The sequence below is a fragment of the Argentina silus genome, assembly GCF_951799395.1.
Source record: "Argentina silus genome assembly, chromosome: 13".
In the NCBI taxonomy this organism is placed as follows: Eukaryota; Metazoa; Chordata; class Actinopteri; order Argentiniformes; family Argentinidae; genus Argentina; species Argentina silus.
In genome coordinates this window covers 16057186-16069685 of record NC_139667.1, presented here as the reverse complement: position 1 = coordinate 16069685, position 12500 = coordinate 16057186, and the positions used below count along the sequence as shown (strand labels likewise).

Sequence of the window (12500 nt, the reverse complement as noted above, 5' to 3'; positions counted from 1 at the left end):
GAGCGCTACAACGTTTACAATGAGATTGGCCTTTGTTGGGTATCGTCGCTAAGCTAACAGACCTTTTTCCCCTCACTTGTCAGCAATCAAATTATGCTAGACAACCCCACCGACTCAGGGTTTTGTTCTCTTTTGTCAGTCCGTAAAAATAGCTAGCATTTAGCCGTGATTGACTTTTTGTAGAGGTTGCCGTTGGTGAAGTGGGTGATTGTGAAAGAATCATATCAGTACAAAGCTGATAAAAAAACAATCAACTTGAGAGCAAAAGAAACCAGGATGGATACGTTGAGTCATTGTGGACTGTATGGTGGCCCTGTGGGGACACAGGGGACTGGGTATTCTGATTTCACACATCCTAATGACTGAGGTACCAAACTACACTTTTTTTTCTGTGTTATTTTTCTTCCTAACAATTCAACTCTTCCTTAACATTCATTTGATCCTTAAAAAACAGGCAACACTGCTTAGCAACAGTTGCCCCTGGCAGAAAAGACGGTGAGCTCAGCGCTAAAGAGGGGCACAAACGTAGCAGCAGCCCTGTCCCAGGGCAGTATGGGATGGGAGAGTCCTCCCAGTGAGTGACACTTCCTCTAAAGTGCATGGTGTCAATGGCTGACTTTCAGCAGGACAGATAAAAGCTCAACTGCCTGGCTTTTATCCTCCCTCCGGGGCTCAGGGAGCACAGATACCACCCATTACAAGGACAGCCATGAGGCGAGTGTGGATGCGTGGGCTTCAGCCTGTCTGCAACTAAAGGGAGTATCTGTAACGTGTGTGCGTGCGTGCGTGCGTGCGTGCGTGCGTGCACGCGTGCGTGCGTGCGCGTGTGTGCGTGCACCGTCTGTGTATCCATTCTGCATGCACTAAAGTCTCTTTTTATACGAGTGTGTATTTATTTACTTATTTGCTCTTGTTCAGGAAATTAGGTAACTGGAAACCTAGAGCGGTTTGCAACCAAACATTCACAAATATACAAGCTGTGGACATCCAACTTTTAACCTGGTCCTTACTCAGATCCACTCTGTGAACCCCTCCAGCACATTCTGGTTTGATGGTCGTGGTTCAACTAAAATAATGTAGCCGTGTCCAGTATCAGTCTGGTATGTTCTTCTGTTCCTGCAGTATGTACTGGCACACTATCCACTTGTTTATACATTGTAGACACAGACTCAAAACAGGACACAGCATTTCCCGCTTTTGCTTCTTCTTGTCTGCAACATTTGCACTAGTCTGTGTCATACTGAGCACAGCTGCCCATCGCAGGGCGAGAGTGTAGCCCTGATAAGCTGTAGCGAAATCCCAAGGATTACTAGTCAACTCAGAGGTCAATTCTCTCCTTCTTTTCAGAAATGCCAAAGCATAAACAAGTCAATGCATGATATAAGCACATGTTTGGGTCGGAGTTTATAATGTTGCAAACCTGTTCTCAGAGTCGAACGCTAGAACATGCTGCTCTATTATTCTATAATTGGAAGACAGAATGTACGAGATATTCTGGAATAGAGTGATTTAACTACCTTTGGCTATGGAAAAATGTCTTAATTAGCTATGGAATGACCTTTTGCTGGGCCTAAAGGGACCTTTATACATAGCTGCTATGCAGAGATTAATAGGTATTGCTAGGCAACACGAGAAAACTGTCTGCAAATTCTGCCTTGATGCTGTCATTAAAAAAAGTGGCAATTAGCAATGTTAAGGCAAAGACTCAACTTAATACATTATGTCTTTTTAGTTTTGCCATACATTTGACTGTCACCATAAAACAACAACACAAACAATGTTTCAGGATGATCCACTAACACAGCTGTAGTACACTCTCATATTGGACTCCATCATTTGTGTGGTAGATCAGTTATAGATGTGCCACAAACGGATCATATAATGAATGATATGATGTCTTTAGTGGACAACAATTATGAAAATTAGGAAAAGCTGTGTCAGCATGTTGCACAGATACGCGGTCCCAGGAGATGGTTTTAAGGTTGAACAATAACCCATTTCGAGACTTGATTGCTCATAAGTCTTCCGTACAGTATTTTTACATACAATATACTATTGTTCAGCTCTCTCCCTCAAAGAGGGGATCCCAAGCTTCTGTTCAATAGATTTATGTCTGTATACATACAAATGTACTGCAGTCCATCGAGAGCAGTCATTGTGTGTGTGTGTGTGTGTGTGTGTGTGTGTGTGTGTGTGTGTGTGTGTGTGTGTGTATGTGTATGTGTATGTGTGTGTGTGTGTGTGTGTGAGTGTGTGTGTGTGTGTTCTTCCCCCTCCAATCCATCCCATGTCTCCGAGGCCCTCCTCTACTCCCAGTCCCAGCGCTGCGGTGAGACTCTGCTAACCAGCGCTGCTCAAGTGAAGCAGCAGACATGAGCCTGTGTGGTGGGGAGTCAGCATAAAAATAGATATTATATCGAAGCCATGTCCGATTGGCCCTCTCTCTCTCTCTTTCTCTCTCTCTCTCTCTCTCTCTCTCTCTCTCTCTATTCCGCTCTCTTATGTGTGTGTTTCATTTGTGACTGTGCTGAGCCCTCTTCTGTGGTGCTTTTCAAGAGGAACCCCTTTGAGAGGCAGGCAGCTCCAGTGGGACTGGGGACAGGCAGTCGGCCAGCATCCAGAGTAAACATGTAATCATCCTTTCGGACGGTTGTAATTATATCTGGAACGTGAAGGAACAGAAGTGAGCTAGCAAGAGAGAGAGAGAGAGAGAGAGAGAGAGAGAGAGAGAGAGAGAGAGAGACAGAGAGAGAAGGGAGGAAGCCAGGCAGATACCCGACACTATACGCCACACAGTAGCAGAGGTGGGTGCATGACTTCTATATGAACGTAATATCTGTTTTCCGGGTTGAGAATAAAGAGGGGGTTGACAGGAAAGTGAACATGTTTCCTACTGGTTGTGGCTGGTTGTGAGATGTGTTTTGAGCAGAGGCTATTTTTGGTGAACATGAACACACGCACGTGCACGCACACACACACAAACACACACGCACACACACACACACACACAAACACACGCACGCACACACACACACAAACACACGCACGCGCACACACACACACACACACACACACACACTCACACACAGACATGTGTGCTGTGTACACACACTGTACAAACACTCAGGCACAAACACTCAGGCACACAGACACAGACAAGGACACACAGATAAACACACACAGACACACACACACACACACACACACACACACACACACACACACACACACACACACACCTTGCCTGCACGCATGTCCCCACCCATACAGAACCACACACAAAACAGTGGGTGGTTTCAGGGCTGGGGTGAGGAACTTGCTCCAGGCCTGTTCTTTAATCCTCCGTCTCTCAACGTAGCGTTTCTCCTATATGAAGTCTTTGCAGCTTCTTAATGCGGTGAGCTAACTAGCAGGCCCTGTGGTCACCTAGGGCTCCGCTGAAGAGAAATTGATTACAGCTCCTGGTTGGAAAATCAAATTACTTCCAGGATTTCTTATCTGTAATTGAAAATGAATTTGTTGCCATTGCAGTGGGATGGGGGGATGGGGGGATGGGGGGGTCAACTGACTGAGCCCCAGAAACGGACTGCGTCCATAAATACCTGGTTTCCTATGCGTCACCTGCCCCTGACTGTTTGAAACCTACGTTCTTTTATGTGAAAGTTCCCCTCTAATTTTCCTTGTCTTTAGTGCCCCGGGGCTGATTGGGTGGAGGAGGGGAAGGCTGACATCACACCATTTACGCAAATTCCATACGGAAACAAAAACAAAACCCAAACCCAAAACAATTCGCCATAAAACAGTGGAAACTCTATTAAGTGATAGGAAACGATTAGTCCATAATTAAACTACCTAAGTCCTCCCCCCTACCGTTCTCACCCATCACTTCCCCCTCCCCCCCATCCACTCCCGTGGTCGCAGTGTGAGGTGAGAGAGCTCGTCTGTATCCATTAGAGGCACCAGGGACTTCAGAGGGGAGTGCAGGGTGCAGGCTACAGCTGGGGTCAGGAGAAGGCACGTAATCACTGCTATCCTGTCAACAACAAAGAAACGGCCTCACCCAAAGGGTGACTTGTTGCTATATGCTCCACCCATCCCTAAATACATGGCTACTTCTTCTTTTTTTTTTGCCTTCAACAGGGAACACTCAGGAATTCCTTTTCATGTGTATAATTAGGACCTGTTAGATAACTTCTGTACTATCTTTTGAATAACTGTCACTATTACTGTTTCCCGTTACGGCTTCTGCAACAATAGTTTTAGCGTCGTACCTCATGTCTGATCTTCCATGTTCAACTCTCGTTGTTTTATTAGTAATTAGAGAGGCAACAGGAAACACTTTGCCTCACTCATTCAATTTATGAGAAAAAAAACACACACACACACACATTTGGAAGAGACGGACTGGTCTGGATCTTTAGAGGTCATTAACTCTTGGTGGTCGTGATCAGTGTGGAGAGAATGCTCTCTCTCTCTCTCTCTCTCTTTCTCTCCCTTTTCTCTCTCTCTCTCTCTCTCTCTCTCTCTCTCTCTCTCTCTCACAAACACCCCTCCCTCCCTCCCTTCCTCCCTCTCTTTCCCCTCCCTCCCCAGGTTAGCTGGTGAAATGTGTTGTTTCAAGCCTCAGTAACAGAAACACAAGACTCTCCCGGAGTGACCAGACCGCGACCCCACCTAGGGTCACATTACTGAAAGACGGACATGTTTAGATTTTTCTCTCCAAAAGAAAACATCATTAGGACCTTAGAGTAGGTTTCGCTTTTCCCTCATGTCCGCATCTCAGAGGTAATGGCTACATCCCCCAGCTAGGACCATAGCCTTAGACCTGACCTCCAACCTACTGGCCCCAAGCTCACACACTCTCTGTGACACACACACGCACACACACACACACACACACACACACACACACACACACACACACACACACTCACAGTGACTTTCACACACACACACACAGCACAAGCACAAACTCTTACCACCCATAAGTACCCCCTAACTACTATTGGTGGTTTTTCTTCCTTATTTCTGGACTCTGAATGCTGCTGTTGTTGTCTGACACTCAGGCTGATAATAGGGTCGCTTCCAAGTGAAACCAGAAACAATTTGTTTTGGTCTGAACCATCATTCCATTCTCCAAAAGCTATGCCTCTCTCCCCTGTCCCCCTCAAACCCCTCCTTGTATCTCTTGCCAAGAGTTAAAAGGCATCACTTTAGACACTGTTACACAAAGCAGCTGGCGAGGTACTTTTCCTTCTCGGAAACATACCCCAGATTTGCATATCTATTCCTAATCTCAAACCGCAGGCCTTCTAGAATGACCCCAGGGCGGACCGGAGCGCTCTGCCCCACTCAGAGGGAGCCATGTTTCACGGCCCGCCTCTGGAATGAATAATGGAGGAAGTTGAGTGGCTACAGTCACCCTCGGGCAGGAAGTGACATACACTCCATGACGCTGGGCAGCAGTTGTTTTGAATCTGGCACAAATTCGTTTTTTTCTTTTCTTTTTTCAGAGGGGGTGGGGGGGTGGGGGGGGGGCAACAAAAAAAAAGGGTTAGACAGAGAGACAGAGAAAGAAGGAAAATAAAGAAGTAATCTGATTACAGTAATTGCCTGCAGCAGCATTTCCAATTCTAAACAAGTCCCCCCCCCCCCCCCAAACCCTTGATGTAAACATGAAGTGTCCTTTGACCTTTGGAGTAAACATCTGCTAAGGGATAGGCTTTCACCCTCATTCTCGCTGAGCCTGACATGACATTGATAAACACTGTTTTAATCACCAAAAGCAACACGTAAAATGAATCTTCATTATCTACTTAAGGAGCAGAGTAAACACTGCAGTAGTGTGTGCATTAAGAGCTGCTAGTTAAGCTACACAAGCAAACTGTACCAATACTAATAAACCGGAAACTCAATCATTTTAATCTGTTTATTGTGGACGACCAACAGCAGCGATTCCCTGATCCCCTCTTCCCTCATCCACATTTGCAGAGAATGTGTTTTTTTTTTAATGCTTGTATCTGTGATAATGATATGATAACCCATCAATCAGCTGTCAAGCAGCTACAAGCCACCAGGGTACCAGATCTTACCCCCCCCCCCTCCCCCCCACCTCCACCCCCAGGATGAGGCACCTCACCATCCACCTCACCACCACACCACCACACCACACCACACCACACCACACCACACCACCGCACCCACATGTGAGACCGAGCCAATTAGCTGCTTGCTGCTCCGGGGGCCGGGGTCTCCTCCTCCTATCCCCATCATCCGCCCAGGAGGTGTTGGAGGTGCAGGACGAAGCCCCCGCACATGTTTCTAGGCTGGGCTCTGGCTGGCTGGCTCTGGCCGCCAGACCAGACCAGACCAGACCAGACCAGACCGAGGGGAGAGGAAGACAGAGAGTGCCCAGGGGTAGAGTGACCTGCCTGGGGGGAGAGAAGGAAGACAACCCAGAGGTGAGGAGCTAGCGCAGCCGGTGCCCGTGTCTCGTAAAAGAGCTGCAGCCGGCTGGGCCGAAGGGAGGGAGGAAGAGGGGGAGGAAGGGAGGGGGGGGTGGAGGCAATTAAGACCCGCAATGTCGCCTGGGCTGCCTGCACACCGACCAGGCACCAGCTGACTTTTATCATGTCAGGGGAATAACTAAACACAGGAGCAATTCTGAAGAGAGAGAGAGAGAGAGAGAGAGAGAGAGAGAGAGAGAGAGAGAGGAGGAAGAGAGACGGAGGGAGGTGAGGGTGTGTGTTGGAGGGGGGGTTAGGCCTGGCCAGACCACCGCTGAGAAAAGGGGCAGGACATCAAGACAGACGACTTCCTACAGCAGTCTGATTATCCCCCCGAGGCCGAACAAGAGCCCTATAAAAGACTCCTCATTAAGAAGAGTCCATTTATAGCATCTTAATGAGTCTAGGCCACTAAAAGAAGAGAGGGAACGACAGAGAGAGAGAGAGACAGAGAGAGAGAGAGAGAGAGAGAGAGAGAGAGAGAGAGAGAGAGCGAGAGAGCGAGTCCACTTACCACCTTGAGGTCCCTGACCATCCCTCCAGTCCGCTCAAAATTCTCAAAAAAAGAAGCACATAGAACACACAAGGGGGTGGAAAACAGCCTTAAAGGGACAATCTGCCTAAAAGGGGAAATCTGGGATTCAAACAACAACAAAACAGCTGAAGGATGGGGCTGGAGGAATGTAAGCACTCTCAAATGTATAGACAGAGCACTGGATTGACCCTCCATGAGATCAAAATGATAGTTTGAACACGTTTTGAAGCTAGTCAGTGTTTTTTTTTAACAAACAATGGTGTAGAACAAGCTTATATTTGGGGTTTTGATGGGGCAAGGCAGTTAAACTAAGATCATGAGACACTTAATGTATATAATAAATGATATTCTTGAAGAATCAATGACTATACATCATTCATTTATGTACCAATCCCAGATTGCCCCTTTAAGCAACATGGCCACTATTGGCTGGGTCCAAGTTGTTCTGAGCTCATTTAGATTAAATACATGAGTGGGGTTCAAAGTGTAAATCAAAGCTGCTAACTCAGCTCAAGTTCTCAAGTTGTCTAATCAACTGAGCTGAGGTCAATTCCGTGTCAATCGCATTAATTCTGATTCATTTAATTTCAGTGAATTAAAGACATATTTGAAAAATAAAAGCCTATTTTATAGTTTTGTAGTTTAGTTTATTAGTACTTGAGTTGGATTTCACCTCTGAATCTCAATTGACCCCAACAGTGACAATCAGTCCCAAGCAACCTATCAACATCCTGGTCTCGGCCCCGCCCCCTTAGATAGCCAGCTCTGTCACGTCCTGCTCTCTCTCTCTCTCTCTCTCTCTCTCTCTCTCTCTCTCTCTCTCTTTCCCTCTCTCTCTCTCTCTCTCTCTCTCTCTCTCTCTCTCATAAGAACACAGACTAGTTCTTAACACCAGTCCTCCTACAGCCACACAACTGATCTTAATTAGAACCTAATGTTTCATTGTGTAATGTTTGGAGAACAACTCAATTTAGAGAGAGAGAAAGAGAGAGAAAAAAAAAGTTAAAAAAAGAAAACCAGAAAAGCTTAAGAGCATTCCTCATTTACAGTTTATCCAACACCACATTTAGGGGCCACATTGTAAAACCCCTGTTAAAATAATCGTGCAATACTTATAATAATGCAATGCCCATAAATAGTGCAATAAAAGTGTTGGCATTAGTCCTAGAATCCTTTCACAGGGCACTTTCTAATGACTGCAGATGGACGTGTCTCTCTGCGACTCCGTTAGCTGAGTGGCACAGTGAGTGTTGTTCTCTCGTTCTGAAATAAAGAGGCGTTTTGTTCTGTCAAAGACGGGCTGGACGGGCTGGACGGGCTGTGAGGTGGTATCAGTGCGCCACTTTGTGTTGTGCCAAAGCGGCAGCTTTCAGCTGGAGAGAGAGGGGAGGGAGGGAGGGGGGGGGGGGGGGGAGAGGGAGAGGGTGGGAAGGGGGGGGGGGGAGAGACAGAGAGAGCAAGAGAGAGAGAGAGAGAGAAAGAGAGAGAGAGAGAGAGAGAGAGAGAAGAGAGAGAGAGAGAGAGAGAGAGAGAGAGAAAAGAGAGAGAGAGAGAGAAAAGAGAGAAAAGAGAGAGAGTAGGGGCTGCGTAGAGCCTGAGCAACACCAACATGAATGAGGGCTTTTTCTCCCCAGGCTGAGAGCAGGCGGGTGGGGACGAGGTGGCCTAATAAGACAGGCTAACATCTAACACATTTAATAAGAGATTTCCCCACCTGCAGATCCCCTTTGCATTTGAATCCAGGTCAAGGAAAGTGCATTGATTGGACAGCCCCTTGTGAGAAGAATAGCACGAGGAAAAAGAAAAAACGACAAACAATGAAAAGCAGAGGTGGGGTTCTTTCGCTTTATTATTTTATTTTTTCAGCCGAACTCCACAAAGCACCTTGGAGCATGAAATGTGGCTCCAATTGTTTCTCTGTGTGTCCACCCATAGCGCCAGTGAGGGGTTATTGGCAGGCAGAAACGGGGTGGGGGTGGGGGTGGGGGGGGGGGGGATGCTGAGCAGAGAATGTCTGGAATGTCCAGCCCTGTTTACAGCCTGGGCCGGTTCACACCTGCAGGTCAGGGTGCTATCACCAGGCCCACCCCCCCTGCCTCCCCCCTCTCCTGCCCCCCTCATTACAAGAGGGTCAAGCTCAGAGGTGACCTAATTAAAAGCTCATTACATCACAGACAATCTCCATTAGCATGCCAGGCCGGGCTGTTAATCCATTAGCGCCATAGAGGCCCCCAGTGCAGGGCCTCGCATTCCAGCCCCTGTGGCCCTCACATACACACACACACACACACACACACACACACACACACACACACACACACACGCACTCACCTACACACACATGCACTTACAGTACTGTACATACACACAGACAGGTAGACACACACAAAAGCACACAAACACAAATCCGCACACAGACTAAACATCTCACTATGCCTCTGGACAACAATAAAACAATTGAGAGCAGCAATAATCCACCGCATGTACACCAAACAACAACTACATGTCTTACTGTAGGCATTCAGCTGAATCACCTCATACATGGTCTGATGACAACAGCCTAACCCTAACAACACGGGATATCTAGATGTTTGCACAACTGCATGTGAGTGAGATATCAAACAAAGCCTCTGCTATTGATAGTTGATGGTGTTCTGGCCTTCAACAGGCTCAGAACGGCAGCTCGGAAATCAGACGTTGGTTTTGGTTCCAACCATCAATCGTCGTAACTCACGTCCTCAGGAATGCCGGTTCGCATAGGGCACCATGGCTTCTAGTCTGCTGAGGCAGGTGCTACAGAAGCTAACGATTAGCATCCCAAGCGCATAATGCCAAAACACTCACAGGTGACTCTTGACTCTTATATAGTTCATGTGAGGGAAGCGAAAGAAACAAACGGTTCGCTTTAAGTTTAAGCCTCTTGAGTTTTACAGGTTTTCATGAAAGCCAAGCATTCAAGTGAAATGGGTTTTCCCCAACCAGCCAGCTAGCCAGCACACAAATCTGCCATGTGAATGAGGCTGTGAGGGTCTCACACGTTCAGGGTCTTTAGGCACAGTGGGGGCAGGAGGAGGGAGAAGTGTCAGCTACTTCTGGGGTTTTATATGAGTCAGGCCTCAGAGGGAGAGCTCCACCTGAATGTTTTGGCAGAGGGGGACAGGCGGGAGGCAAACTCAAACCATGTTTGTTCTATTCTGTCTAAGTACACCTGCAGAAGAGCGAATTCGGATCCAAGATAAATTCTTTTCCTCCTTTAGAGCATTAGAAGAAGAAAAAAAAAAGACTTGAAGAAGTTGAAAGCCGTATTTCTTTATGCCGCTTTTTTGACCTCGGATTCGTAAAATTACAACCCTAAATACTTTGGTGTATTTTCTCGAGGTCTGCTTTGCATTACAGTACACCAAAAAAAAAAAAAAACAATAAAAAAAAAGAGGATAAAAATCTTAAATCTTCTCACAATAGGGGGTCCGGGGATGATATGAGCATGCGTCGACTGATTCCTCTACTCTTTTCTCCTCCCGGGGTCCCCATAATGCTGTGTCTTTGTTGTGTACGTCCTCTAAAGCGTTCGGTGCAGCTGCAGGGTTGCAGCCCAGCTCTGAGGACTGAAAGAGTCGGTATCTATCTCCTCACTGGGGACCTGGGAGACACTGAACCCCTCTGCCTTCCCTTTGAAACCTCTTCCCCTCTAGTGACTGGCAGACCATACAACGCTCAATGCTTTGTAAGTGACTCCATTGTCGGGGGGCAGATTGAGAGGAAAAAAAGAGGGGCTAGCCTGGGGGGGGGGGGGGGGGGGGGAAGAAAGGCAAGGTGAAACAAAAAGGTCTGGATCTGTGGTCTGAAGAGGGCAGGGATGGATCAAAGGGCCGGGTGCTGACCTGCGGCCTTTGTCCGTCAGACAGCCCCGGCTTCATTTAACCTCTCTCTGGAGGCCTGCAAAGCCCCCTGGGATATCGAGCTACAGGAACCCCATGCCCTTTGGGGACATCTCACTGCCCCCCCCCCCCCCCCCCCCCCCCCCCCCCACACCCACACACACACTCACCTCAGACCAGACAATATCACAGGTGAAAGTGGATGGGAGGGGCTGGTTGCATGTCGTCCAAACCTGTCATAGATGCACCACAAAGGGGTGCTGAGCCCCTCACCGGATGCCCCGTGGCGAGGTCTTACCTTACCATACTCACAAGGCCAGCTGGCTCCCTGAGAACCAACCACCACACGGAGAGCAGGAGTAGTCACTTACCTGGAGATGATGAACCTCAGCTATGTGGCACAACAAAGGTGGACTTAGTGGAGATCTGGGGCTTTGTTGAGGTTTGGGGAAACTTAAATCGACCAGCCTTAACCAGTGTATGAATGGAGAGGGTTTGGTTAAAGGGGGCCGTGTGTGGTTTGGTTAAAGGGGGCCAATGTGTGAGTTTGAAAGACCTGTCGATCATCTTCTACACACCCTTTAAAGGATGGAGCGGACTTGTACCACCCATGTAATGAAGAATACTGCCTTGGTTCTGCTCTGCGAGAAATGTGATGTAGCCATGTGGCAATTGAGCAACAGTACAAATTGTGTTGCAATTGTTGCAATACACATGTGTTTCACTGTTCTCTAACTACTCCTCATCAACTCATCAAGATTAATGCCTCACATCACACAACTCTCACACACACACAACTCGATGACTTTGCACTCACAAAACAATGACTTTATTACTTTAGTATAACAACATGTCAGTGTTGCAGCAATCACAATGTTATTACACAGCAGGGGAGGCTGGTGGAGGTAGAAATCAGAGCACAGGGAAATTGTAATGCATGGAATGGAATGAGGAATGGTTTCAATCATACGTGTTATGTTTGATACCGTTCCTCATTCCATTCCATGCATTACAATGAGCTCATCCACTGATTTCTACCTCCACCAGCCTCCACTGCTATGCATCACAAAAACAATGACTGCAATTTATTACTCTGTAGCAACATGCCAATACAGCATAGATACGAGAGTAATTACAATGTTATTATACAGGTATAACAGAAACTTGATATACCATGTTGCCTACTATGTTTACGGAGGCTTTGGCTAAACAAAAGCACGTTTGGTGAATAATTGTTATAGCATCCGAACACTGTTTAGGGGGGAAAGGTAGAGATGGGGAGGTGGCGGAGGAGCAAGAGGAGCAAGAGGAGGCTCGGATGGGAGGAGATGGAGGTCCAGGGGATGGGGGGTCTAAGTATGTTGGGAACGAAAGCGCCCAAATTGTCCTGCTTTCATTAGCGCGCTGAGTGAAGCCTCTGCAGAGGCCTCCATTCCCAAGACTCTCAGATAACAAGAGGCTTCCCACACTGAGGCTTTCTGTTTCCTATCTAATAAAACTAGCCAGAGAAAGAGAGAGGGAGAGAGAGGGAGAGAGAGAGGAGAGAGAGAGAGAGAGCAGAGAGGGAAAGAAAGATGGAGA

At 47.4% G+C, this 12500-nt stretch overlaps 1 protein-coding gene across 1 annotated transcript in view; it reads left to right on the top strand.

Moving 5' to 3' along the window:
- Positions 1-12193: 12193 nt before the first annotated feature.
- Positions 12194-12500, top strand: part of ddhd1a (DDHD domain containing 1a) — a gene marked incomplete at its 5' end in the record, with an annotated part of 29393 nt that continues 29086 nt past the window's right edge. Inside the window, one exon of the mRNA XM_083684110.1 lies at positions 12194-12275. Within this exon, the coding sequence (XP_083540236.1) occupies positions 12194-12275 (82 nt within the window). The remainder of the gene's footprint in view (positions 12276-12500) is intronic.